Genomic DNA, 27,563 nt, shown 5'->3' with positions numbered 1-27,563 from the left:
TTGGGAAATAATGATCAAATCATAAAGCATTTACTGAAACATCCTTCCTAATAACTCGCTGCATGATATCCAAGCGTGAGAGCATTTTGGTGATGTGTTGTGTCTGTTTGTGCGCACAGCCATGTTGGCGCTGTTGAACAGAGCATCTCAGAATGGCTCTCAGGATGTAGATGAGAACGAGTTGTCACGGAAGCTGTCTGAGGTTCTCGCCATGTTGAGAGACATGCGCTTCCAAAGCACCCACTACCAGAGGAAGTTAGCAGAGAACGAGCTGACTGAAGCCAAGAAGTGTGAGTGAGAACATAGTTCGAAAGATAGCCGAGAGGCACTTTTCAAAACTATTCAATCTGGTGCTTTTGATTATTCATTTATTTTTGTATTTATGCAGTGAGAACAGAACAGTTCGCTGAAGTTTTATATTGAATGTCCCTCTTTTGAATGCTCTCGTTTTCTCGGTAGTGCTGGAGCGTGTGAAGGGAGAGATGGCTGACCGGAATGCTGCAAACCAGGATACATTGGAGTTTATCAGGAAAAAACTGGATCAGTTTAATGCTGAGCTCATGAACCTGAGAGACTCTCTTAACGATGCAGTGAAGAACCTAGCACGCGCAGCTGAAACTAACAGCATCAACCAGAAACAGCTGGAAGAGTACAAGGTACACCAACCTGCACACACACACACACACACACACACAGAGTACCTCACAAAGGGCATTTTTCTACTGCACATTCAATATCAAGTAAAGGATCACATAGGTAGCAGTGGGCTGCAGTTTATTTTACAGTGAAGACAGCGATTGCATCATTACTGCTTACAACAATGCCATTGTTTAGTCCACAAACAATTTCCTTGTTGTGATTTAAAGACAGTCAGCACCATGACAATATTAATATTACTTTCAAAAAGAGAGATTTTTTTTAAAAATCTAGAGCGGCCTCTAGAGGCGAAATAAAAACCATCATTAACAAATTTTGTTGTGTTATTAGAAGTGTTATTTATATATTTTATTTACTTTAATAGTTATTAATAATTACTATTAACATTTATATATTTATTTCATTTTTTAAAAATTCTGCTTATAGACCCAGCATTGTGTCCTTTTGGTTCCTGCTAGTACCAGAAAAACAGGAACCTTTGTTAGTGGACATTTTAGAAAAAGTGTGGTTATAGATTTCTGGTGTCAAAATTCATGTACTTATTTAAAAAAAATTTAAAAATGGAAAAAAAAAAAGACGACTTCATCATATTGATTGCTCTTTGAGACATTCCGGACTTGCTTTGATGTGTCAATAGCAAAAAGTGAATGCTCTGAAGTCAAAGCACAAGGAGGTGGAGGACATGATCCAGATGGCAGAAGATGATATGGCTCAGGTCAATGACATGCTACTTATGCTGCAGAATGCAAAAGAGGTCAGATTCTACACACACACACACACACACACACACACACACACACACACTCCATCATGTAGAAAATCGATATTAATCACAAATACTTGATGAGGTATTTCCAGGTATTAGAAGGTCCACCTCCCGAGTTCTTCACTGCTGTTTGTTCGTCCTTCTCCTCTGTAGGATTATGAGCGTCTGTCTGCTCAGCTGGATGGAGCAAAGCAGCCTCTCACTAACAAGGTGCAGAGTTTCACTATCTCCAGCTCAAAAAGCCCGCTGGTAGAGGCAGCCGAGAAACATGCCGAGCTTCTCGATCAGCTTTCCAAGAACCTCTCGAGGTGTCTGAGACTTCCATCATTCGCTTCTTTCCTTCGATTCCTTTGCACTAGATTTACATGTTCTGTTCGATGACTATATAGTTAATGCCTGTTCCTCTGTGTTTACAACAGCGTCATTTCCAACACTAACCAGGACCGCTTCATCCAGAGAGCTCTGAATGCATCAGGCACTTACACCAGCATTATTGAGAGCATACGGGAAGCTGAGACTTTAGCCAAAGAAGCTAATACGGAGGCCCTGGAGGTAAGGTTAAGCTACGGCAGGCCCGGGGCCCTGGGATATTGTGTGTATTGTGTATGTTAATATGCCAATGATTGAATGAATTGTTCAACACGGATAAATCAAACACTTAATGTAACCTTAATGCTTTGTTCCATACTTGACAAGAAATGCCCCATCTCAATTCGACGTATAACCAGTTTAGCTGTAACATATATTCCGTCTTCAGTTACCAGTAGAAACAAGTTTTTTTTATCTAAATGCAAAATGTACTTAAACTTGCTTGTGGGTGCTTGGGAATCTGTTATTAACATGTTGTATTGTTCTGTATAATGAATCTTTATTTTATTCATATTATGTATATTTAAGAAAATTTAGAGGAAAAAAGTGAGAAAGATTCCATGCATTAAATTTTAGGAAAAAAAATTTTTCTGGAATTTAAGGAAAAACCGGTCAACATGACTTCTAGTGTCTGATCAGTCAGATCTATTGTTGTTGTTTTTTTGTTTTTTGTTTTTTTGGCACAGTATATCAAAGGCCAGAATCTTTCACAGCAGGCCAGTGACCTTAAAAATAAGAGTATGGCACTACAAGAACAGGCATCAAACCTGCTCCAGGAGCTGACTAAAGGTACATTTGATCATTAACATACAATGGACTCTTGTGGCCCGTGGCTGTTGATACGGCCTCATTTATCAAGCTGAACATGAAAGATTTATTCATGAGTATCTACACAAAAAATTTGGGTTCATGAAAGTTTTCCAAAAACAATTTTAGTATCCTACTCATGCTGCTTGTGTGTATAAAAAACAACAACAAACCCAGCTTCAAATCATATCATTTGCACGGATTACTGCACTTTAATATGTGGATTAATGCTGTCAAGTATCAAGAGTGGCATATAGAAGTGCTTTGTAGTCTATCAAAAACATATCCTCATGCTAATACATTAGGTCAGAGAAAATGTTGTAAAACCCAGTAGTTTTATATTATTGGTATATTAATTAAAGAATATGAAAAATATAGAAAGCGAACAAACACAAACAGATCATTTTTTTTTAAAAAGACAAATAAAAGTACACTGTAAACCATGATAGCCCCATTAAGTTATGCAAACCTATTTCTGCTTTTTAACTCCAATTGTCCTGACAAGTTTTGGATATTTAAGTTTTGGACAACTCAAGTTTCTAAGCTTTCAAAAATTAAACTTATAGTAATTCATTGTCTTTACTTGTAAAACTTAAAAATAATAATAATTCTTTAAAAAAAAAACTTACAAGTTGACTTTAGTCACGTTTTTAAGGCAGCAGGTGAACTTTCGTTTCTAAGTTTAACCACCTGAAATGTTTTACAGTGTAATCATTCAATTATGACAAAAGAAATACCTTTGTATAAAAGGAGGACGGGCCGATCTGCTCTAATCCGTAAACAAATGGCTTAGCTGACAGAAGATCATCATACGCATGCGATGCGAGTACATTTGTAAATCCGATGGTAAATATTAGTTTGTTTTGGCTTGCACAAGCATTTATACACAACACTACTAAAAGATTGATTAATAAGGCCCACTATCATCCTGGAAGAGACTTCTCCCATCAGATTACAAATATTTCATCACAGGATAATGGGGATCAGTCAGAAGAATAGAGCACTGACAATAATCAGCACTGAGACAGAGATTAATGTTTCAGATGCTCATTCTCATTTTATATATATATGCGTGTGTGTGTGTGTGTATATATATATATATATATATATATATATATATATATATATATATATATATATATATATATATACATATATATATAAATAACCTCTATGTTATTGTAGAATGGTGGCATAATTACTCTAAGATGCCCATTGAATCATCTGAAGATTATGAAGGTTGGCATTGAATGAGTGTTTATTGACAAGTTTGTGACTTGAATTGGGCAGAGTTGAAGCCTCAGGTCCAGGACATCAAGAAGAGGCTGCATGAGGCAGAAATGAAAAAGAACGGGCTGCTGAAGGATCTGTCATTAATGCAGAATTCCCTGAACTTTACCCAAGGTCAGCAGTTTGACTTTTCCTTATGTTGTGTTTGTGTTCCATGTCTAGCAAAACGGAATTATAACCGAGTTATCTGAAAACACCAAATGTAACCTAGAGCAGTAATATTGTGTGTGTGTGTGTGTGTGTGTGTATGTGTATGGGTGTGTAGAGAACACATCACAGGAGATCCTGGTAGTAAAAAATGCAGCGTCGTCGGCTAACAGCACTGTGGCTAATGTGTTGGAGAAGCTGGCTCCTATAAAAAAACAGCTGGAGGAGTGGCACAGAACATACGGAACATCCAACACCACTAATGAAGACTTCAATGATGCACTAAGCCAAGCCAACAGCTCAGGTTAGTGTGTGTGTGTGTGTGTGTGTGTGTGTGTGTTGCTGGTATGATTTTGCACCTTTTGTTTAAATGTTACCAAAATGGGCCAAAATGTTACCCTTTGGTTACTGATGTCACTGTTAGGGTTAGGTTTAGTATAAGTATTAATTAGCTGCATTAATAATTATGTCAGTGGAAGGTCCTTACAAGGATAGTATAACAAATGTGTGTTATGTGCAGTGGGAGCACTGAGCGAGACCATTCCTATGTTGATGAAGAAGCTGGATCGTTTGCAGAATCACTCCATGCAGGTGTCCAACATTTCTGAGAACATCCTGAGAATCCGTGAGCTCATTGCTGAGGCGCGAAAGGCTGCTAGCAGGGTACTCCAAGCTCCATTTAAAACTGCAGCGCAAAAATGCAAAAACAATCATTTCTAAAGACCCTGTCTATTTTCCCCTATCATTTTTCTCACTGTGATCGTCAGGTCAGTGTGTCGATGAAGTTTAACGGGAAATCGGCAGTGCAGGTGAGGAAACCCAGTAATCTGGCTGACCTGGCTGCCTACACCTCCCTGAAGTTCCACATCACTCTCCCCCAAGCTGCACGCATTAAGCGCCAAGTCACCAACAGCCAGTTTGTCTTCTACCTGGGCAACAAGAATGTAAGTCAGTTCCCTTTCTCTCGTTATGTGTAGATACGAGTAAACATACAGTGCACCCACACCCTGCTACTTAGACTCTTGTTACCCAGATTCCCACTATAAAAACGCTTGTATTTAGTAACAGTTTCTCATTACTCATCTGGTAAGTTCAGCATGAAGGTAGTAGTTTGATCAAAATGCAGTTAACAAACAGATGTTGCCTCGAACAGATGTTGTACCACAGAAACACAACTGAGAAGCCATGTTAGTTAACAGGACTACCACTACACTGACTGAAGCTAATGTACCAGCCGTATACATCTGTAGCATGAACGCAATCATCATTTTCAGCACGTTCATGCTCGTGACGTTGTGTTGTGAATTGTCATTGCAGTGAATGACAGGAGTACTAAATAAAACAGGTATTGCTTTACCATGCCATAATTCATTTGCAAACATCAGAGAAAAAGCAGGTTAGGAATCCTCCTAAAAGCCTGTTTTTAAATAATTATTAGATGAATATTATCATGCACGTTATTTTAAATATGGTTTGGTAATGAAGTAGAGTACGAGTTTCAGTAACATGTCATCATTTCTGAAGATTTTGCAGTGTAGATTTTGTTCAGAACATGAAGTTGCTGTGTCCGTGTTAGCCGTACGAGCGCTGCATCACTCCGTCCGGGATTTATTTTTTTTTTTGCGATTTTGCAGTCGCAGAAATGAATGCAAATTCGAGCAAATTCGGAGAAGCTCGCAATCTTTCCAAATTGCCGCAGACTCCCTGCAGGGTTTGGGCCAAGACGCTTCCTGTGACGTCATCACAATGTGCATTCAACCAAAGCGCTCTTCGATCCGCATGCGTTGAACATGAGTACAGCTAAAAGGTCTCATTTACTAACAGCCATTACTGCAAAAGCCCGTGCAGAACTATTTTGTGCACTTGCAATTTCCCCAATTCAAGTAGTTTTTAGTTAAAAAAAAAAAAAAAAGCATAAATATGGCAGAAAATCATGCGTTTTTTGCCGCAACAATCACAGAAAAACTCCCGTGAAACCCTGTACAGACTGATATGACACTGTTTCCTAAATACATCAACTGCTGAGTATAAGATGAGCTTGTACGTGTGTACATGAGCATGGAAAAATATGCTTCCTCTGTGTGTTGTAGTCCAGTAAGGAGTTCATGGGCATGGTTCTGGATGGCGCACGACTACGCTGGCTTTATAATCTTGGTGATAAGACTGCAGAGGGGGTGATGCAAGACGACGTTCGCTCAGATGGCCAGTTCAACAGTCTGTTTCTGGAGAGGTGAGGCAAATGGCCTGTTCTCATTATCTTCATCACCATTTTCCATCTGTCATCATCGCCATCAGCAGCAGGCAGCAGAGAGGGCATGTGGGGAAAAAACGTGGAATGTGGAAGCATATATTTTTTTAATCCGTCTTCTGTGTGTGTGTGTGTGTGTGTGTGTGTGTGTGTGTGTAGGATGTTGCAGTATGGTCAGATGGCGATGACTGTAGGAGAGGGGAGATCGATTAAGCAGTCTGTGGAGGCAGAAGGAGATCGTGGCCTTCTAAACCTCCCCACTGAGGAAACTGTCTTCTACATTGGGGGCTATCCCAGTACCTTCATGGTAGCATTTGAGATTGCTAAAATTTCGATTTGTATCCATATATATATATATTCAGGTTAATTCAGGATTCCGTCTGTTGCTGTGTAATGTGTAATATGTCATCGCTTCACAGCCCCCTGCCCAGATGCAGCTGCCTAATTTCAAAGGCTGCATTGAGCTTGAGAGTCTGAATGAGGAGGTGATCAGCCTCTATAACTTTGAGAAGATCTTTAAGCTTAACACCACTGAAGACAGTCCTTGCCCACGGTGAGTACAGTCGACTTGGAGATTTAAACCATTGACAGAGCAACTGGAGCAAACAAAAACTGAGAAGAGCTGAAAATTACATTTGAAGCTGATAATAGATATTGTTTTGTTTTAGGTTGTTTTTTTTTTTTGCAATGAAAACAAAATACAGTATGATACAGTATTAAGGACACTCTATCTACACTACACCTTCTCAATCATGCAATTCAATCATTCAATCAGCAAATCATGTGGCAGCAGCACAGTGCATCATGCCGATATAGGTGAAGAGCTTCAGCTAATTTCTGAATCTCTTGCTTTTTTAAAATATGAGAATGGGGAAAGGTGTGAGCTCACTGACTCTGATCATTGCATGGTTGTTGTTGCCAGGCAGGCTGGTTTGAGTATTTCAGATGTTAATTTTACATAAGCTCATTGGTGTATGTTATATGTGAAGTATTGGTGATCCTGTGCACACCGTAGCCTCAGATTCCTGCCGAACCCGATGTGGTCTTCTGCTGTTCTGCCTGAAGGTTAAACGTTTTGTGCATTCTAAGATGCTTTTCTGCTCACCGCAGTCATGAAGAGCCTTCCTGTCTGCTTGAACCTGTCGGACCATACACCTCTAACCCCTCTCTCATTAACAAGGCGTTTCTACCCACAGAACTGCAAAAAACATCATGTTGGATTTTTTTTGTGTGTGTTTCACATCGTTCTGTGTAAACTTTAAAAACAGATTCAAAATGTGTGAAGATCCCAGGAGATCAGCAGTTTCTGAAAGAATCAGACCAGCCCATCTGGCACCAACAGCCATGCCACTGACATCACATTCTTCCCCATTCGTTATGCGCAATCGAGTTATTCACCTGCGCCAGTACTTCCAGCTACCCCACAATGCAGCATCTTTCCACAAGGTGATACATGGACTAAATCATTGATCACCTGAGCGAACTTCAGCAGTTAGGTAGAGATTAGACAGTAGCATGATGTAAACACTCCACCATAGAGTCCTGGGAAATAGACCGTACATCTTCCTTCAATTCTCTGTTTTTATTTATCAGGGCCTAAATATAGACACACACCAGAGACCTCCAGAACACCAAACTGCCAAAAAGTTCTGCTTTTATAGAAGTAGTCACATTTCTTGATGATTAACTAATCTTGTGCATTTCAGTAGTAACACCTGGCTGCTAATTACTAATATTGTATTAATGATTGTGTAGGTACAGTAGGAAGGATGTACTTATTTATTCCACATAGTTTCTGAATGTTGGGTTTATTTTTTTGGAAAACAAATGAACAAATATCTATAGTAGCATAATTTAGTGTGCTGTATGTGTTTGTGGGTGTTTTATAATAGACCTAAACCAGCAGTAACCCAGCAATGGATAGAAGATGCATCCTACTTTGACGGGACAGGCTATGCTGAAATCACTCCTAAGGCAGTGTGTACGAAAGCTCGCTTTGAAGTGGATATCAAACTCGTCTCACAGAATGGAATTCTGCTCCTGCTTCGCACTGAGGTCAGACATTTGACAGCACTGACAACAAAATCATGAACCCCACTGTTAAATACTCTGATCTCCCATGACCCTTCTCCCTTCCACAGAATAAGTTTGCGTGTGTGGCAGTGCTCAAAGGGCGTGTGATGCTCTTCTACAACTTCAATGGGACATTTGTGCAGGAGGAGAAGTACAAAGACACAGAAGACGACTTGCTGTTTGTCAGTGATGCCACTGCCAAATTAGTAAGTCAGTTGTACATTATACCTGTACAAGTCCTCTGTAATTTCCTGTAGAATGCATTCATTCATATATATACAGTTTTATTAGATTCCTGTATCATTTTTTTTGCCATAATTCACAATATTGAACTTTTTTTTTAAATTTACAGCATAATAACATGTTACATAGTAAAATATGAATGTGGAATAAAGGTTTGTTAAATAAATCAATAAACATTTTGTATATTCCTCACAGTAGCCTCCCACAGTAACAACGTAATATATTCTTAAATACAGTGGGGGAAATAAGTATTGAATGCAGCAACATTCTTTTCAGTAAATATATTTCCAATGAGGCTATTCACATGAATTTTTAACCAGACATCAGTATTAACTCAAGAATTCTGAACATTAAAGTCCGTAAATGAAGTTATGTGTAATAAAGAGGAATGGTACGTGTGTGTGTGTATATATATATATATATATATATATATATATATATATATATATATATATATATATATAAATCAGTATGTTTTTATATACAGGTTTCATTTGAATGTATAGTTATCATATGCAGGCTTACATAATTTACTGTATATATAATATAATACATCATTTATGAATAATGTAAAGAATATTTTGACATGTAGTGTATAAACTTGACGTGTAATTTGTGCTCCATAAAGGTGGAGGTCATTATTCCTGCGCGGGGATCACCACCTGAACCATATAGGCTGCTGGTAAGAAGTCAGAGGACACAACTGTACCAGGTCGATTCGTCTGACATCCCTTGTTTCACAGGAAGCTACTTCCTGGGTGGTGTTCCCGAAGACCAAATGCCTGAGAGGTGAGCAGAGAATCTGACATGTCTTCTGCTGTCACTTTCATTATATATGAATCGTCACTCTGCAGTGGGTATAGTGTTTGGGTAAGGGTAGAGTTAACCATGCTCTGGTGCATCTGTGGATCTGTTTTCAAAGTTTACAGAAAGGTTATCTTTATTTCTGGTTGCTTTATTTAAGGCATAGTAGTTCTTCAAGTTGTGGCCCTTGTCCTAGTTGCGGAATGAACAAGCTCAATTTATTGTAGAATGCCATATAATTGTGTGTTTCTTTGTTTTTGGTTTTTGTTTTTTTTGTGGTGTGTGCAGGCTGAAGAGTCTGTTCCCTAAGCAGGGCTCTGTAAAGGGTTGCTTCAGGAACATTAAAGCCATGAGCAGTTTCATAGACCTGAAGAGCATGAAGACGTCAGGCATCAGCTATGGTTGTCCTGATGAACTGCTGGTGAGAGCTCTCTCCACACACTTGCTCAAAGACTCCAATACAAGGAGTAGGGAAGAAGAGTCTCTAGACATATCTTTACATATACACTTGGATAAAAAATACCCATCTAATAATAAATATGATACAATATATATGGCCAAAAGTATGTGGAAACACAGTTGTCTAGAATGTCATTGTATGATGTAGCATTATGATTTCCCTTCACTGGAATTAAGAAGCCTAGCTCAAACCTGTTCCATAAAGACATGGTTTACCAAGGTTGGTGTGGAAGCACTCAGAGAGTCTGCACAGAGCCCTGACCTCAACCCTACTGAACACCTTTAGGATGAACTGGAACACCAACTTAACAACAGGCCTTCTTGCCCAACATCAGTGACCACCCTCTTGTGCTTTTGTGGCTGAATGAGTACATCCTTACAACCATGGTCTACAATCTAGTGGAAAGCCTTCTCAGAAGAGTGTTACAACAGCAAAGGGGGGACCAACTCCATATCAATGCCCATGGTTTTGGAATAGGATGTTCAGTGGTCAGGTGCTCACATACTTTTGGCCGTATAACATATTTATTCTACTTCTTCAATTTAGTGATTAAATAGGATATGTCAAATATCCCCTTTCCAGTTGAGTGCAAATGTTTGTATACCCTTAGGACAAAATGAAGAAGAACATAACTGTTAATACAAAGGCATTTAGAATGTTGGGTTACACAGATATTCTTTCATCATAACAGATCAAATGATTTATGTTGAAGTCTTAATGGTATGTAATAGATTTTTCTAAATTTTATCAGCTCAAAAATGCACATCACTTCTTTCTGAAAGTGGTATAAATGTTATGTATAATAACTTGTATGTCCAGCCTTTGCCTTTATAACAGCCTGTAGCAACTCATAGTAATAACTGCACATAATGTGATAAATATTACATTATTAATGTAATATAATGTTCATAATCTTATATAAATACGTTGGTATTCCCTTACAGTACCTCTTCTAAATCTAAGTCTTAATCTACCTATGAAATATCCTTTTATAACTGAACATATAAATCAACAAACAAATAAATCAACAAATTTAGGACACATCAATGGTACAAGAATCCACCATAAAGGTTACAAACATTTCTGGGAGTGCTGAAGAAAACCAAGAAATATACTAGGAAAAACCTTTGACAGTATAATCATTTACTGTACATCTTCAGACTATAACAGTCCAACCTTATTCAAAGTAAAAATAATATTGAAATGCAACACTGCATAGTCTGCAGTTTATTTCTTCCTTTATGTCAAACCATCCAAAGAACATGTCTTACTACGATCTATGCCCACATCCATCGTATATGCTGACCAAAAAGCTTGTTCCATTTTTGAGCAAGGCCACTTGTGGGTCCAGCTCCTTTGTCCAGCCTCATCATGCTAATGCAACAGTGTTCATCCTTCTCAAATTGCAAAAGATCTGCTAAAGCTTCTCTGATATATTTGCTTGCTCTGACATCAGCCCCCAATCTGATATTGGCTCTTCTCCTGACACACACTGGCCCTGGCCCTCATCCTGGCCCTAGTCTTGTCTCAAACACTGACCGTGGCCCTATTCCCAACTCGAACATGGACCCTGGTCCTAATCTTGGCCCTAGCTTGGATGTACTTTGTACACATTGTTGTTACTGCACACTGTTTGTCATTTATCAGTGTGTATACCCTAAAAACATTTAATATCCTCTTTTAACTGAAGCCAAGTTTATATTAGAGGTAATGTACAGTGATAATAATAACAAAAATCAACAATAATAATAATTGGATGAATATTTAAAATTGGTGCATTTCGTAGGTAAAGACCAGAATTAGATTTAGAAGAGGTACTGTAAAGGAATACCAATGTATTTATGTTTTAAAAAGGTATTACAGTTATTACAACATGACAATGTTTTTGGTGATACATTTCTCATCATGTAAAAATTGTTATGCACATTATATTACATAAATAATGTAATACTTCTTCCATTATGTGCAGTTATGACATTATGAGTTGCTACACTGCCTCCAACTACTTTCATATAATCTGAACAGTATGGAACAATTTTTGATCCTCTCAGATGTAATATCTGTCCCACACCAGCACATTCTCCCTGACATCTCTGTTCTGTTTTCTGTAGCATTTGGTCAATCCTATTTCTGCTGTTCTTGGCAAATCTGTTATAACACTCCCAAATATTATACACGCCCTACATCAGATCAGTTCTGCAGGCCAAGAGGGTATAGACAAAATGTTTATTCAAACAGCTTATCCTGCTGATTTTGCTTATTCAGGAACTATTCAAGGAACGAGCATCACATTTATAAGAAAACGGACACGCATTAGGGCATGCAGCTAGAACTGTCCTTGGTGCTGAAACATTGGAAGGAAAATCATTAGTCTCTCTCCTGTCTGTTAACTGCGCAGGTGGCTCGGGAAGCTCATTTTAACGGGCTGAGTTATCTGAACCTCAAGCTGGACAACCTGCCAGACATCACAGACAAGTTTTATGCTGGTGTTGGCTTCAGAACAGAGCAGAGAAACGCACTGTTACTTAAGGCTCAGGTACTCATCTTTACAGTTCAGCATGTCAAGCCAAATGTTATGACACTGTTAAATAGATACATATCTAATGTTTTTTTCCATGTGTGTGTGTGTGTGTGTGTGTTTTCTCCACAGAGTGGTGTGTGTCAGGTACAATTGGAAGAAGGCCATGTGGTGGTGAGGGCAGGCAGTAAAGCGGTCCGAACTCAGAAGACCTACAATGATGAGAACAGTCACTATGTGGCTTTCTATAGCAACATGAATGGGTACAGCAACAAGCACCACACTTACTGGTCTCACCCAAACACTAGCCTCACTGCATGGATCTGTGAGTAAGAGTGTATTATGTGCCTGTGTGTGTAGCCTTCGTGTGTATATGGATGACATGCTGGAACCCAGCCCTAACACTGAAGTGAATACCAGCATGCTACCAATCGGGGAAGTCTATCTCGGTGGCACACCTGAGCCCGGTGTCATCGCCAACCTCAGTGGCTGTCTCCGCAACATTTTTATAAGCAGGTAGGAGGTTGGGTGGGACAACAGGAGATGAATGATGTGTTGATCTGTCCATTTATTCATTAATGCCTTATACCCCTGCTTAAATTAATTCCAGGACAACTTTGCCTCAAATGGTAGTGGACTTGCTACCCACCAATAAGAATGGTGATGTTGCACTGGAGTGTCCTGCTGCTAAGAAACCACAGCAGATACTGGCCTCACCGCCACGCCTTAAAAATACCAAGGTACAGTAATTAATATAATTGGATTTCAGTTAAGGTCCTTCCTATAATACCCATTGTATTACTTGGTTTATTTATGTACTACTGTGTGTGTGAACAGTGGACTAGTTCAACAAACAGACTTCATGTAAAAGCCAGAATCAACTTTCTTTTACTTTCACACTGTCCATTGTTACCCAGATGAGGATGGGTTCCCTTCTGAGAGGAACCAGACTCAAGGTTTAGAGATTCCAGAGTGAGAAAAGTTGGTTCTAATGGTATTTCAAAGGGAAATCAAAAAAGACGTCATCACAGCATATTGGGATTTCAAAAGAATGAGATAATTGGGCGTAACCTAAGACTGTATAAAGACTGTATAAATAGGGCATTGAGTCTCTGCTTAGATTCAGATCACTTTGAGATGTCTCACTGATTGGATCTCATGCTGTTTTTTGAACAATAAACTGGGTTTTTCCATGTGTGGGTGTGTGTGTGTATACATTAGGGGAAGCACAAAAAACCTCAGGGAGCACCAAGAAGCCGCAGTGCCCGAGGTTCCTGCCAGGGGGAGTTGTCTGTCCAAGAGACAAATGCCCACCACTTCAGTGGATCCGCCCACAGCCACATGCGTTTTCATTCGGTTCCTCCAGCCTTCAGCAAGACGTACGTTTTCATGCTGTATTTCAGCTGACTTTTCGTTTATTTTGACTTGTTCCCTCTCTGTTTTGATAAACTGATTCACAACTAAATGCTCTTATTTTGGCTCTTCAGGCCTAACGTGGCGATGGCTGTTCGCGTGAACGCATCCACCGGCCTCATCTTCTATGCAGCATCAGAGAGAGGAAGGGTGGCATTGACACTCTCTGTGTCCGAAGGACACCTGATATTGCTGCTCAACGGAGGGAAGAGGAAATTCAGCATTGTGACCAGTGCCAAGTATAATGACAACCGGTGGCACATGGTGAGTGTATGAGACAAAACATAGGTGTGTGTCACCCTGAGAATATCATCCCCACAGTGAAGCATGGTGGTAGTGGCATCATGTTGAGATTCACTATCTTGGCTGCTTCTCTGACTACACTGCCTAAACACTGTTTTTTAAATTTGTAAGTAATTTTGCAAACTATATAGATCCCCCCTCACGTCAGTAAGTAAGTTGAATACGTACGCAAGGCACTGTCAATTTTTTCACGTGGCGTTGCTACATTTAATGGAACTTGACCTCTGTGCTTTTTCTGTATCTTTGTTTAGGTGTTCATGAGGATTGAGAGAGAAAAGGCCAGTCTCACAGTAGATGGCATTAATGTGCAGAGCAGGAAGGTGTCTTTCTCTGGGGAGAGAAATGCACTGAGTGGCCCGGTTTACATCGGTGGCCTGCCCTCTGACCACAAAGCAGCAGAGGTAATCACAAACATTAATCAGTTATCAAGTCCTGAAGACACTTCTGCTAATTCCAGTACAAGGCTTTATTTGTTCCCCTCATTTCTTTCATTCTCCGTCTCTCTAGACGGGCTTTGTAGGCTGTATCAGAGATCTGAAGGTGAGCGGGGTGTTGTTAAACCCCACCCACAGTGTGGGGGTGGTGCCATGTTACCAGGAGCCCCTCCAACCAGGTGTCTACTTCTCCAGCCAGGGAGGACACATCACTATCGGTGAGCAGCCTGTACATTGCCTCCTGAACCTGACTAAGCATTATACCTTTTCTTTCATTTGGACAGTGATTGACGTTTGAAATGAAGGACACAGCAGATTGTTTACGCTCACAGAAACGTTTCGAAAGCAAATAATGAAATCAGTTGGTAAAGTGTTAAAGTAGAACCGCAGCTCACTGCAGCCCAGACTGCTGTACTCCGAAGTTAGTCGCTCAAAAAGTGAAATATCAGCATCTTCATAAATCATGTGAATGTTAGATAATCCACAACAGAATTTTCCAACAACTGGATCAAACAACTTGATTACAATATGTTATACTATCAAACATACTGTACAGCCGACTGTAGCAACAATTTACACATTCCTCTAGACTCTGATATTTTCACTTAAGATATTGTTTCCCCCCCCCACACAAGTAACTGTGAACTCTATCATTTTACTCATCAAGGACAGAGAAGTTAGTTAGTGCAGAGAGTAATACCATCCATCCCACTGAGATACCTGGGCCAGTTTTGCTTTTCTTGGGATACCAGGCACAGATAGCTGTCACTTTTTGAACTCCCACGTTTCCTTTGCACGACCCATTCGCCCAATAATAACAACAATAAGAGTAGATAACGTGGGCGGCTGTGGATCAGGAGGTAGAGCGGGTTGTCCACTAGTCGTAGGGTTGGTGGTTTGATTCCCGGCCCACGTGACTCCACATACCGAAGTGTCCTTGGACAAGACACTGAACCCCATGGCAGCTCTGCTACCATTGGTGTGTGTGAATGGGTGAATGAGACACAGTGTAAAGCGCTTTGGAAAAAAACGCTATATAAGTGCAGACCATTTACCATTTAGATAATGACCCCTTCCTGTCTGATGAAAGAACAGCACCATGATGCCCTTGGCACCCAGCATTTTCAAATCAAACCATTTTTTCCCCTCACTTGCGACAGTTGCAACTACAGGGTTATCAGTGTAAACACCGTGCCAGGAATACGTTCATAATTAATGGAATGTTCCTTTGTGGTAGATGAGTCACTAGCACTGGGCCGTGATCTGGAGCTGGAGCTGGAAGTTCGGCCTGTAGCCGACTCCGGGCTTCTGCTCCATGCTGGAGTCAGGAAGAGTCAGCAGCTCAGCGTCTACCTCAACCAGGGAGAGGTGAGCACACCAGGCCTGCATGGGATCTGTACTCCTGGTTAATTTCCTCTGCTTATGTAGAATCTAGCAGCTGTTAGTGTCTATGTGTTGAACTGAATATGACCTGGTGTTCTCTGTGCAGGTGGTTGTGTCGGTGAACAGTGGCAGTGGAGAGTTCACAGTCTCTCTCAAACCAGAGGATTCTCTGTGTGATGGAGACTGGCACAGTATATTTAGTAAGTAATATACACACTAACATTTTCATCAGTATATTACAGTATAGCCAATTTCCATTGGGTATTGCCACTAAATAGAATGGAAAGCTCTGAATACACACATATCTGTAAATGAAAAGTTACTGTAGATGCCTTGAAACTATTTTGTAGTTGAGAAGAAGAGAAATGTGATCCAGATACGTGTGGATGCAGCGAGTGAACACGGTGTCGGCCCCAAACACGGGAGATCTAACGGAGCCGAGGTCACTGTCTATCTCGGCAATGTGCCAGGTATGCCATCTTTATGCATGAGCAAGAGTTGGAGTAGTGCAGAAATGTGCAAAACTCCAGCAGAGCCATGCTGCCACCATATTCTTTCCAGTTATTAATAATGGATTTAATGGTGTTTAGTGGGACATTTGTATTTTTAAAAAAAAAATAAGAATAGTAATAATTTTATAAACAACCCCAGATAGTCCCAGACAAAATGAAATTGATCATGTGATACTTAAATTGCTACACATGTACATTATTATATATTATATACATACATAGTCGACTCCATTCAACTAATTATGTGACTTCTAATAACAGTAGTAACAACTTTTACATTTTAAATCATTGTAAATTATTTCACAAATTGTACTGATTCCTCCCCCACATCATTATTGCATATTTTACGTAGAGTCGTGAAATCGAATCCATTTCATTTCCAGATTGCAACACTACAAAATGTGGGAAATGTTCACGGGGTGAATGCTTATGCAACACATTGTATCAACACATCAGTTTCATCTACTAATCAGGTGCATTTTATAAGTACACAGGTATTTCACTGAGAAGGGACCACCATGGAACATTACTTGGGTGAATCGTTATCAGCAGCATGTACCTGTTTAGTTCCATCCTGGGAAATCCTGCAGAATTAGACTGATTTCTTCTCCTGTTACTGCGAGAACCCATATAATGTATTACTGAACTGTGCTATTCCTGTGTGTTGTCGTCCTTGAACAGTATGCTTCTCTGATATCTCCTGATAGGTTTTTTTTCTTCTTTTTTGTGTGTTTAAATAGATGTAGTGGAAGCTCCTGCTCTTCCATCCTCTCTCCCTCCGTACCACGGATGTGTAAGGAAAGCTGTGGTGAACGGCCGAGCTGCCATGCTCTCCAAACCTCTGAGCATTTCTGGAGGTGTTGCCACGCAGGGATGCCCTGCCATGTAGCCCACAATCCCTGCCTTCAAATCTAAAATACCTAAAATGACCAAATCAGCAGGTGGTGGGTTTACCTATGTGATGGCGAACTGAAACAGATATTTATATTCTTTTGTTAAACAAATGTATATTTTCAAGAGGTTAGTGGGGAGAATATTTTTGCAAAGACCGTGAAGCCACTGTTAGAGGTGTGAGTGCTACCAAAAAAACAAAACAAAACAAAAAACATACCAGTACTGTATGGTCTATATACAAGATTAAGGCATTACCAGTCTACACAGCAGTACAGTTGTTTGGTAATATCTTCCTGAGATTTCAATCAACAGCATTCCTGCTTAAGGGACCAATCATATCTAAAGCTAGAGTTTGGTTTTTCCTTTATGTTTCACTGAATGAGACTAGAGCCAGTGTGCTGCCATTAGAAGTTAAGTGAGGAGCTGATCAGAGACTGCACCCTCTACAGCACTCAGTCTTTTATCATATATGATCACTGGAGTTTAAAATGTAAACACTATTTTGTGTCACTTTTAAATCACCCCCCCCCCCCCCAAAAAAAAACAAACAAAAAACAAAAAAAACAATTAAACTGTATTTTAATGGAGGAAATAAACAGTTGTTTGATACACACTGCTTGCAGAACTTTGATCAAATCTCAAAGACTTGAGTCAACACTTTTATTGCACTTCAGACATACAGGCATAATTCTTAGATCTGGACAGTTCATTAACAATAGACTCTAGCTGGATTGATAAACTAACTTGTTTCATTAGTCCAGACTCATGTCTTCATCATCGTCCTTCTTATCTTTGGGGTCACTGGACTCCTCAGTCTTCCCACTGCTGTTCTCCATGGCCTTTGCAAAAGCCTCCACATCTACAAACAAGTGCAGCAACTATTTAAAACAAGGGGAAACTCAAAAAAGTATATAAAAATAAGTATATATAAAAAAAATTTTTTAAAAAAGACAAGTAGATGTTGGGTGTCGTACCCCCTTTGTTAGCTGCATCCACTGCTTCTGAGGGCAGTCCAAACTGGTTCATGAGAGGACCGAGCTGCCCAGACACTAGTGCACTGCTGAACATGCTCATAGCCTGCACATATGGGTTTTATGTAAGAGCTGTTTAAACAGGGCTCTGTGTGTGTGTGTGTGTGTGTGTGTGTGTGTGTGTGTGTGTGTGCACGCAGGCACATTACCTGCTGAAACTGTGGTGAGGTGAGTGTGTTTTGGATTTCTTCAGCACTCTGTGGTAGTGACTCTCCTGAAGGCAGGTACGGCAGGAGCCTCTGCTGTACATCAGGGTTAATCAAAATAGGAGCCATAACATCAGGAGTCACCACACTCGCCAGGTCCACTACACACACACACACACACACAGCGAGAGAGAGAGAGAGTAATAATTATGTAAAATAGCGTGAGAAGGAAGAGAGAAAGGGAGCGAGAATCTTTCAGCAAGGAAACAGTTTATCGACAATGACTTCTCTAATAATCTATTTATTGCAACACAGCAAATATATTTTATTTAAATTCCACATCATAATATAGACAAGGGTGTCGAACAGAACGTCAAAGAATACTTAAATTCTAAAAGGATCACTATACGTGAAAGTGGAAAACATGGGCCGAGGCCTCCTGATCCAGATCGTCTGAGCCGAGCTGTGTTGAAGTAAGGTATGAATTCAAATCACTAAATAATATCTTCTTGTAATTAATTCAAATGAGTTCCATCCAGACTGGTTGGGCCACTAATCTTAGTGTTCAGTAATTCAGAAAATGACCATAGCTGAGGGGAAAAACATCTGGATTAGAAATGTAAAATGCTTCAGTGCTAAATGTTCCATTATGGGAACACCTGTCCTGTCTCACCTCCCTGTCCCTCTGCACTCATGGCAGGCACGTTCATTGTGGCCAAGATGCTCTGCAGGTCGCTCAGCTGGATGGGTTGTGTTGGACTCCCTACTCCTGCTGCCACTGAAGAGGTCTGGGAGGCTGGGGTCGTAGGGGTCAACGTTGGGGAGTCTGTAGAGGTCACAGCAGGGGTCACTGGGGTGGTGGGAGCTTGAGTGGAGCTCAGACGAGCAGCAGATCCAGAGGAGGGTGTGGCGGCTGCTGACTGGCTGCGGGAGCTTTGGAAATGCAAAAAAAAAATCTACAGAAGTTAACTACAAAGAGACAAGTTGTGAGAGAGCAAAATTTCAGATGAGTAGCAGTACAGCAGTGACTCATGTTAACACAACTGTAACACTGACGATAACATTCGTGTATTTGGCTAAAAAAGCATCATCATTAAAATATAAGAACCTGGAAGCTGAACTGCTACTGGCTGGACCACCACTTCCTAACAGACTGGCCAAACCAGGACTTGCAAGAGCACCAAGCCCACCTGTAAGAAACAAAAACACAAACACACAATAACATTTTACAACACTGACGCATAATTCACAGGAAATAAAAAAATATGGTCATTCTTATAACTTTATGTTATGTACAATGGATATAAAATATAGCTGTAGGATCTTGGTTTCATCTGACTGCTGAAGCTGTGGCCCACAAAGAGCTTACAAAACATGTACAGTATCTCACTTGTTGAAAGGTATCAAATCAGGAGAGGGGTATCCAACTAAAAATCTGTGGGGTGACCAGAAGCGAGCGGTGCACAGGGACTTCCCTACAATTTGATGGATGTAGAATGTTTTTGCAAGAAATATGGGGGATATTTTGCCATGTCAAGATGTGCCACGCTGATAAGACTCTTACACAAACAGACTGAGTGGTGTAATAAAATCTAAAAAAAAAAAAAGAAAAGAAAAATTATTACAATAATAATAACAATAATAATAATAATATATAAAATTATTCTTTTCTTTTTTTTTCTTTTAAGGGTGCTTAAAAAAAAATTCTTATTGTTTCTCATCATTTGAACACTTTTCCAATTTCACACTGACGGTGAGAAAAGATCCGACATGATTCATCTTAGTTTCATTCTTTTACTTCACAAAAACCTGCTATTTACAGGGGTGTGTAGACTTTTTATATCCACCGTATAAATATTTTTGCCTTTTGTACTCCAAGCAGCTGCAGAGATGCAGAGATATATATATATATATATATATATATATATATATATATATATTACACACACACACACACACACATATGCATACATATACATACACACACACAATTTTTTATCCTTTAATGAATGGCAAGAGGAATTTGAAAGGAATTTAGAAGATATATTAGAAGTAGCTATTTATACAATGCTTTTTTTTTTTTTTTTGCTCTCACACAAGGCACTTCTTGGTATTTCCTGCTCTGCACATATGCACCATTTTCTCACATTCGTACATTACATAACCTGATCAACCTGCTCCATACTGTGCATGTGGAAGCATTTTTATAGCAGTGACCCATGAGTATTCACTCACCCAGTCCTGTTGGGCCAATCAACTGCATGAGTTGGTTATGGCTCATGTTGCCCAGGAGGTTCTGCAGGCCACCTTCTCCTAGGCAGAATGCAAACTAATCAAAACAATTCACCATTTCCACAGATACATCATATACACATACACAGTAATACACTGTGTATGCATGCACTCATGGACAAAGAACTACTAAATAACCAGCTTTCAAACCTTATATACACATAACGTAGTATTTACCTGCTAGATAAGGAAATGAATAAACATTCAAGATGAGGGGGAAAAGAGCAGCAGTGGTTGTGTTTTTCATTGTCTCACCTCCCAATGCAGACAGCTCATGACTGCCACTGCCCCCGCTGCCTATAGAACCTGGAATCGGTGGGTTGTTCAGATACTCGTTTACTTTACGACAGTACTCGTCGTCTTTATCCGTTTTGGGCTCCTAAAACCATTGCGAATACAGAGCAATGCTGATAACATAAATACCACGAAGGAAAAAACTTTAGTGAAGAAAAATAGTTTGCAGTTGATAAGACTGCAACAAATATTCAAAAATGGTCAAACTATTTTCATCAACACGTTTGCTATTAAAGCTCTAATTTCCATAGACGTTCTTCATTTCTACCTTCTCAATGCGGTGTGGTGCGGTTAAAAAAAAAAAAAAAGAAAAGAATTATTGCTGTTAAGTAAGCATTGTGGCCACACAGCTCCAGTCCCTGGTTTGATCCCGAGCTTATTGTGGTTATTGTCTTGTGTGGAGTTTTTGTGCACTTTCTCCCCGTCTTAGTATGGATTTCCTCAGAGTTCTCCAGTTTCCTCCCACTGTCCCAAAATAGCCAGATCACCTATATGCTACATTCCTCTGCTTGAATGTGTTAATGTGTCGGCGAATGCTGCCCTGTACTGAAGTGGCATCCCATCCAGGGCAAGTTCTCCTACTTCACACCCAGTGTTCCAGGTACAGCCTCTGGATCCACTGTGACCCTAACCAGATAAAGTGCTTACTGAAGATGAATGCCTGAATAAATTAATATAGCCAAGTAGCTATCTTCAACAATCAAGCCTGTCATCAAAACATCCCAATAACATTTGCGGTTCGGAGACACAGTAGTGTCCGCAAACATGAATTGCCCACAACTGCATCGGAAGAAAAAACATCCCAGTGTAAGCACCTGTAAGAACTCCACAAGGCAAACTGACTAGCGATAGTTTAACCGTATTTGAAAAGTCGAAATTACTGATATGATTACAGTAGTCTCTGTTTTAGACTAATAATTCAAGGCAACAATAACAGTTAACGCCAAGTGTCATTTGAATATGCTTCCTAGACTGCTCCTGTCAATTAACTAGCACTGCTGATAGGTTAGAACTGCACGCAAGTAGTCAACAGCATGCTAGATCGCTCTCTGGAGCAGTAGGAAACCAAACAGTTTAGCACGTTTATCATCATTTTCATTCGTAATTCATGCCACAAAACCATTCATGTGACCAGCATAAGGGTCAGAGTAATAAATCAAATTTATTACGTAGGGAATGTAATCAATAGTTGCAGTTCTAGTACCTGGGTGACACTATATTGTCCCTATATCAGTCATACAAGGCTCTGTGTTTACAGTAGCTACAGGATTCGCTTTACTCACCTGCATCCAGAAGAACAGCCTTTTGGACCCTGCCTTGAATTTAAGAACATACACTCGTCCAGTGGTGCACTGGCTCACCCTCTTAAACTCACAGTCATCAGGGAAGATAATCAAATCCTGCAAAATCAGCGATCACATGAGACACGTGAGAAATCTGAAGCCTGCAAACTGAAATCCGAGAACAGCATTTCCTGCACACTCTGATCAACCACACAGTGTAAATCTGATCGTTATCTTAACCCTATCTAATTAGGTAATGTTCTTCAAAATTCACAGTAAATTAAAAACAGCATACTGTGGAATCAGGAAGACCTCATCATCCTCAGTCTAGGGTTTATCATGTGTGATTTTTAAGCAACAACACCTTGCACGAGTGTGCGTTTTAGTGATCTGATTACATATGTACATGCTGATGGACTTTATTGATCCACAAGTGCAAATCTGATGGCAGATGGTAGAAATGACCTCAATAGAGCTTCCTTGTTCCTTAAGGGGCTCGTGTGTTGCACACCATCGTTTCAGACACAGTTTTGGCATTTTGGTTTTGACGGTATAATTCTATAATAAACCATAATTCAGCTTACGACGAGTTTATTGGCATGTGAAAAAACATAAACGCACAAACTGCAATCAGAGCAGGATAGGTTCAGCCAGGGCACCCTTTGGGGTAATCAGGCTCACGATGATCAGATTTCAGGTAAATTCTTTCTTTACTCCACGTAACATAGACAAAGACATGAACAGCTCACAAGAACAAATCATAAACTCATAAGGTTAAGTTTTTTTTGCCCCGATCCCGAACCGAGTATTTGCTGATATTGAGTGCTAGTTGCACATTTCAAGTACTTTAAAGTTATTCAAATCAGTCCAATGTATATGCTTGACAACTGAATAGCTCTACAATGCTTTAAGAAAAAAAAAGGCCTGAATCCAAGCTGTTCCTTATCATTTTTATTATATTAAATTTATATATATCACAAATTAAACAAACTAAAAATATTCTTATTTGACTCTTATCAGTTAAGAGCTATGGCGCTTATCTTAATAATTCCACATAGCGCAGCATTGGTTTTCTTTTTTTAAACAAAATAACCAACTAAACAAAGATGACATCTTTAGAAATAGCTCTGATCAATTCCACTTACTGCAGCATTGTAGTAGTAAAACTAGACCACTCAAAATGAGTAATATAACAACAACTGTCTTTGTCACTGTCAAGAGGAAACTTCTCTCTGCATACAAAAATATCCTCCAGTGTGTGTTGCTTCGGTGCAGCCTTTACCCGAGTGAACTCGCTGTACTCCGGTGAGTGTTTAGGTTTTAGGTGCGGTTATCAAACTGGTAGTATTGAACGCAGCTCTGCTGCTACCGCCTCATGAAATGCTCGCACTGCAGACATTACAAGCGGCAGTTGGACTGCTTTCGTTTTCCAATTTTAATTATTTCCACACTGCAGACATTTTAGCCACGTAGTCCTGCCACAGACTGTGCTCTCCATGACCGCTGGCGTAATCAGCCCTGATACCAATCTTCGAGATTGGATTGGGACATCCCTAATGATCAGGCAACAGATCTTTATATTGTTTCCACACATACCCGAACGTTGCAGATTCTGAAAAGATAATCAGTCTTCATCGGCATGTTAATTAATCTGACTAATAAAAACCATTCCGCAGTCCGCCTGGGGCTCGGCTGATGTGTGTGGTGCAGCAGGTAAAGGTAGTAGCATGCACTATATCTACAGTGTCCAGGTGTTTACAGCTGTGAGGTGCGGCATGTATTTAAATGTGTTCACATAAAAACGTTTCTTTTAAGAATAGCTTTTCTTTCCCTTTTTATGGAAGTAAAATCTACCTGTTTACCTGTTCAGTTACAAGGTGTAACTGAAGCTTACACAAATAAACGTCATTGTTATTGTGTGGGATATGAGCATGTACTGACATCATCCACATTTCCAGTGGTTCTGTCCTTCCAGCAGAAATGGATAAGGGAATCGTCTGTCTGCTGGATGTAGACAGTGCCTTTGCGCTTGTCCGGAGTCACTGTGCTGCCCTTCAGGGTCATTTTACCTGCTCTGAACTCCACCAGGTATTTGCTGGATGAGCTACGTGAGCCCGAAACCAGACTGGGAAAGAGTGCTCCTGAGGACATCCTGCAAAACAAGAATGTAGCTAAGCGAGAAAAACTGAAGATCTTTTAATATACAAAAGAAGGGAGAAAACCACACACACAATGCTATTTTTGTTTTATGTCGCTGTTCATAGAGATCATTTCTGATATCAATAAATTCAGGACAGCAGATTGACTGAATAAACAAACAAACAAACAAACAAACAAACAATAAAAGTAGATTTGAGCTGCCTGGCAGAACAAAAGTTCAAGCCCATGAAATTATGTTTATTCATCTGAAGTAAATGACTAAAAGTAATACGTAACTGTCAATGATAAATTCTTCTTAAAATGCCCATTTCAAGTATACATACAGCTTACATGCCATGTAATACTGTCAAGTCTATGCTTTTCATAATATCATATTTCGATTTACATGAAAATGAACTACATGTGTGTGTGTGTGTGTGTACCAAACTGGCAGTATAAACATGAGGAGTAAATAATGATGAAGCATCAGAGCAGTGCACACTAACAGACTAACAGCACTGTTACTCAGCAGGATTTGTAAGTAAGCGTGCTAGCTTTCTGAAGCTCGGGTATTTATTCTATTGTTTTCCTAAACACTCGGATCCTGTTTAAAACCGACAGTGTTACAAATCTGAGATGTCACCATCAGCATTAATAACAAACTCTTATAAAAAGCCCTGCGTCCTCTGGACTTGGATAATACAGCTATATAATATAATACAGCTATTAACAGCCACTTCACAGCAAGGGAAACTTATAATAATTTTTACCCGTTTCAACACATATTTGTGGTCAAAATATATATAATATATAATACAAATACACGTTTAGCAAAATAAATTCCATACCTTTTAAATTAGCTGTGATTCATGCAGTCCCGAAGTGAAATTCTCAGTTTAACGGGTCAAGCCTACTAGACTGAGTGCTCGGTCCAGAAAAGCGCTTCCGGGTCGCTCCGGATAGGACAACGGTTGATCCCTGAGTTCAATCTGATTGGTTAATCCATCTGTCTATTTATATGTGTCACAAGGGGCGTGTGTGGAAAATAAAATGTAAAATAAATCAAATGTACCCTTTTGGGGGGGAAAGGGTCCGCCAGTAATTGTTAGATGTAATAGATGTAATTGTTTATAAAGACTTAATCAAGTACATTTTTATTCCCATGTTGGGGTGATGAGGACTGTCAGGATTACTTTAACTGCAACTGATATAATAATAAATAATCCGCAGAAATCGGGTGTAATTACTGTTACTGTAATCTAATGACTTTTTCTGGTAAAGCAGTAATGTAACGCATTACGTTTTACATTTATATAATTTGATTACAGTGGAAATACTCGCGTCTTATTGGCTGATAGTCTCTCAATTCTGCAAAACTCTAGCTCACACAGTCAGTGGATATACCATGCTTGTTTTTGTTTTTTTTTATTAAACTAGTAAAGGGGTTGAAACTGAAACAGTAACATCATCTCATGCTGAGAGTGAAAACAAGGTGTGTAAATGTCTATAAGAGTTCCAGTTTATGTGAACATGATATGAGAAGAATATAAGGAAAGATAATGTACTTTGCATGGCACTGTAGCAGCTAAACCCATACAATGATAGTTTAGCTGTGCCTCCCCTTAGCTAGCGACACCAAACTAGCCTAGTTAGAAAAGTTTTATATTTTATCAGTTGAGTAGTCAAACAGTGATAACACCTGAGGCAAGTTTTATGATCCAACTTTTTTATAGTGTATTTTTGTAGGTTTGATAGGTTTTGAAAGAAACTTGAAAGTAAAGTAATTTGATTATTTTTTAAATGCAGTAATCAGCAATGTAATCAAATTGCAATTTTAAAGTAGCAATTAATAATCTGTAATGGATTACTTTTAAATAATAATAATAATTAAGCCAGGTGCACACTATGATTTTGGCTATGATTTGGTCGTCCAAGACAAATTTTGAGAATCCTTAAAGATTCCTTAATCATAGGCCAAAATCTGTAGTCTTTGATCACTAGTTTGACGTGTTCCCCGACAGCTGATTACTCTATAATACTATACAGTAGGTTTTATGATTGTAAGTCATTCCCTTCAAATGCTATTGAAGTTAGAAACATGTATACTAATGTCATATGTAACTTTAGAGACGGTCCCTTAATTTGTAAATATCTGCGGATATTGGACGTCCAACATCAAGCCAACTTTATGCCAGTATGACAACTGAGATCCTACAGTGTGACACAGCTTACAGAGGGGATCATGTTCGTACAGTCTGACAAGTAACAGTCACAAAGGACTATTAAATATCGTACAGGGTGCACCTGGCTTTACCCAACACTGATAATCAGCAGTGGGGTTTTTTGTTTTGTTTTTTTTTTCCACAATGTATTTTTATGTATGTAATACAACTGAATACAAAGTTTATATGTTTATATATATATATATAATTTTTTTAAAGAGCAATTCAGATTCTATAGACACTCACTGAGCATTTTATTTGCTCTCAAAACATCCTCAAATCTTTGTGGCATGGATTCCACAAGATGTTGGAAATGTTCCTTTGAGATTCTGGTCCATGTTGACACGATTTCATCCTGAAATTCTTGCAGATTTTTCAGGTCACTTTCGTACTTTTAAACTCCCATTCTAGCACATCCCAAAGGTGTTCATTTGGATTCAGATCCGGTGACTAGGAAGACCACTGAAGAACAATGGACTTATTGTTATGTTCATGAAACCAGATGACTTTGAGATGACTTTGTGACATGGTGCATCATGCTGGAAGTAGCCATTAGATTAGGTAAACTGTGGTCTTGAAGGGATGCACATGGTTCAGCAACAATACTCAAATAGGCTGTGACATTCAAGAAATGATTGATTAGTATTAGCGGGCTCAAAGTGTGCCAAGAAAACATTCCCCACACCATTACACCACCTCCACCAGCCTGGACCATTGACACAAGACAGATTGGGTCCATGGATTCATGTTGTTGGCACCAAATTCTGACCCTATCTTCTGTGTGCCTCAGCAGAAATCGAGATTCCTCAGACCAGGCTACGTTTTTCCAATCTTC

General features: G+C 39.5%; 2 protein-coding genes across 5 annotated transcripts in view; one reads left to right on the top strand and one right to left on the bottom strand.

The window, feature by feature from the left end:
* lama5 (laminin, alpha 5) overlaps positions 1 to 17,851 on the top strand; it is an 83,170-nt gene extending 65,319 nt beyond the window's left edge. For 2 of the 3 annotated variants that reach the window (XM_017487062.3, XM_017487061.3), the window contains exons 52-80: positions 120 to 290; positions 460 to 656; positions 1,295 to 1,411; positions 1,577 to 1,731; positions 1,843 to 1,975; positions 2,479 to 2,581; positions 3,890 to 4,003; positions 4,155 to 4,340; positions 4,557 to 4,699; positions 4,804 to 4,980; positions 6,127 to 6,266; positions 6,444 to 6,591; positions 6,704 to 6,837; positions 8,177 to 8,339; positions 8,426 to 8,563; positions 9,229 to 9,389; positions 9,693 to 9,825; positions 12,263 to 12,400; positions 12,515 to 12,645; positions 12,743 to 12,898; positions 12,993 to 13,122; positions 13,604 to 13,761; positions 13,870 to 14,059; positions 14,350 to 14,499; positions 14,606 to 14,750; positions 15,770 to 15,900; positions 16,022 to 16,115; positions 16,266 to 16,385; positions 17,168 to 17,851. In XM_017487062.3, coding sequence (XP_017342551.1) covers positions 120 to 290; positions 460 to 656; positions 1,295 to 1,411; positions 1,577 to 1,731; positions 1,843 to 1,975; positions 2,479 to 2,581; positions 3,890 to 4,003; positions 4,155 to 4,340; positions 4,557 to 4,699; positions 4,804 to 4,980; positions 6,127 to 6,266; positions 6,444 to 6,591; positions 6,704 to 6,837; positions 8,177 to 8,339; positions 8,426 to 8,563; positions 9,229 to 9,389; positions 9,693 to 9,825; positions 12,263 to 12,400; positions 12,515 to 12,645; positions 12,743 to 12,898; positions 12,993 to 13,122; positions 13,604 to 13,761; positions 13,870 to 14,059; positions 14,350 to 14,499; positions 14,606 to 14,750; positions 15,770 to 15,900; positions 16,022 to 16,115; positions 16,266 to 16,385; positions 17,168 to 17,316 — 4,205 coding nt within the window. In that variant the 3' untranslated portion in view covers positions 17,317 to 17,851. Of the gene's footprint in view, positions 1 to 119; positions 291 to 459; positions 657 to 1,294; positions 1,412 to 1,576; positions 1,732 to 1,842; positions 1,976 to 2,478; positions 2,582 to 3,889; positions 4,004 to 4,154; positions 4,341 to 4,556; positions 4,700 to 4,803; positions 4,981 to 6,126; positions 6,267 to 6,443; positions 6,592 to 6,703; positions 6,838 to 7,552; positions 7,731 to 8,176; positions 8,340 to 8,425; positions 8,564 to 9,228; positions 9,390 to 9,692; positions 9,826 to 12,262; positions 12,401 to 12,514; positions 12,646 to 12,742; positions 12,899 to 12,992; positions 13,123 to 13,603; positions 13,762 to 13,869; positions 14,060 to 14,349; positions 14,500 to 14,605; positions 14,751 to 15,769; positions 15,901 to 16,021; positions 16,116 to 16,265; positions 16,386 to 17,167 lie in introns of those variants that run through there. The other variant, XM_017487063.3, reaches the window with a different exon arrangement.
* A 32-nt stretch (positions 17,852 to 17,883) lies between these two features.
* On the bottom strand, positions 17,884 to 25,477 carry adrm1 (ADRM1 26S proteasome ubiquitin receptor). Of its 2 annotated transcripts, none has more exons than XM_017487064.3 (10): positions 25,355 to 25,477; positions 24,309 to 24,519; positions 22,368 to 22,484; positions 21,046 to 21,169; positions 20,734 to 20,811; positions 19,607 to 19,688; positions 19,172 to 19,431; positions 18,502 to 18,659; positions 18,296 to 18,398; positions 17,884 to 18,180 (listed from the first exon to the last, which is right to left on the bottom strand). In XM_017487064.3, exons 2-10 carry the CDS (start codon positions 24,516 to 24,518, stop codon positions 18,074 to 18,076), a joined length of 1,239 nt encoding a protein of 412 aa, XP_017342553.2. In that variant the 5' UTR covers position 24,519; positions 25,355 to 25,477; the 3' UTR covers positions 17,884 to 18,073. The 2 variants fall into 2 exon arrangements, with proteins under 2 accessions (XP_017342553.2, XP_017342556.2); XM_017487067.3 differs by having other exon boundaries at positions 20,734 to 20,808.
* Positions 25,478 to 27,563: the final 2,086 nt, after the last annotated feature.

This window comes from Ictalurus punctatus, chromosome 15 (assembly GCF_001660625.3).
Source record: "Ictalurus punctatus breed USDA103 chromosome 15, Coco_2.0, whole genome shotgun sequence".
In the NCBI taxonomy this organism is placed as follows: domain Eukaryota; kingdom Metazoa; phylum Chordata; class Actinopteri; order Siluriformes; family Ictaluridae; genus Ictalurus; species Ictalurus punctatus.
This window is presented reverse-complemented; position numbering and strand designations above follow the sequence as displayed.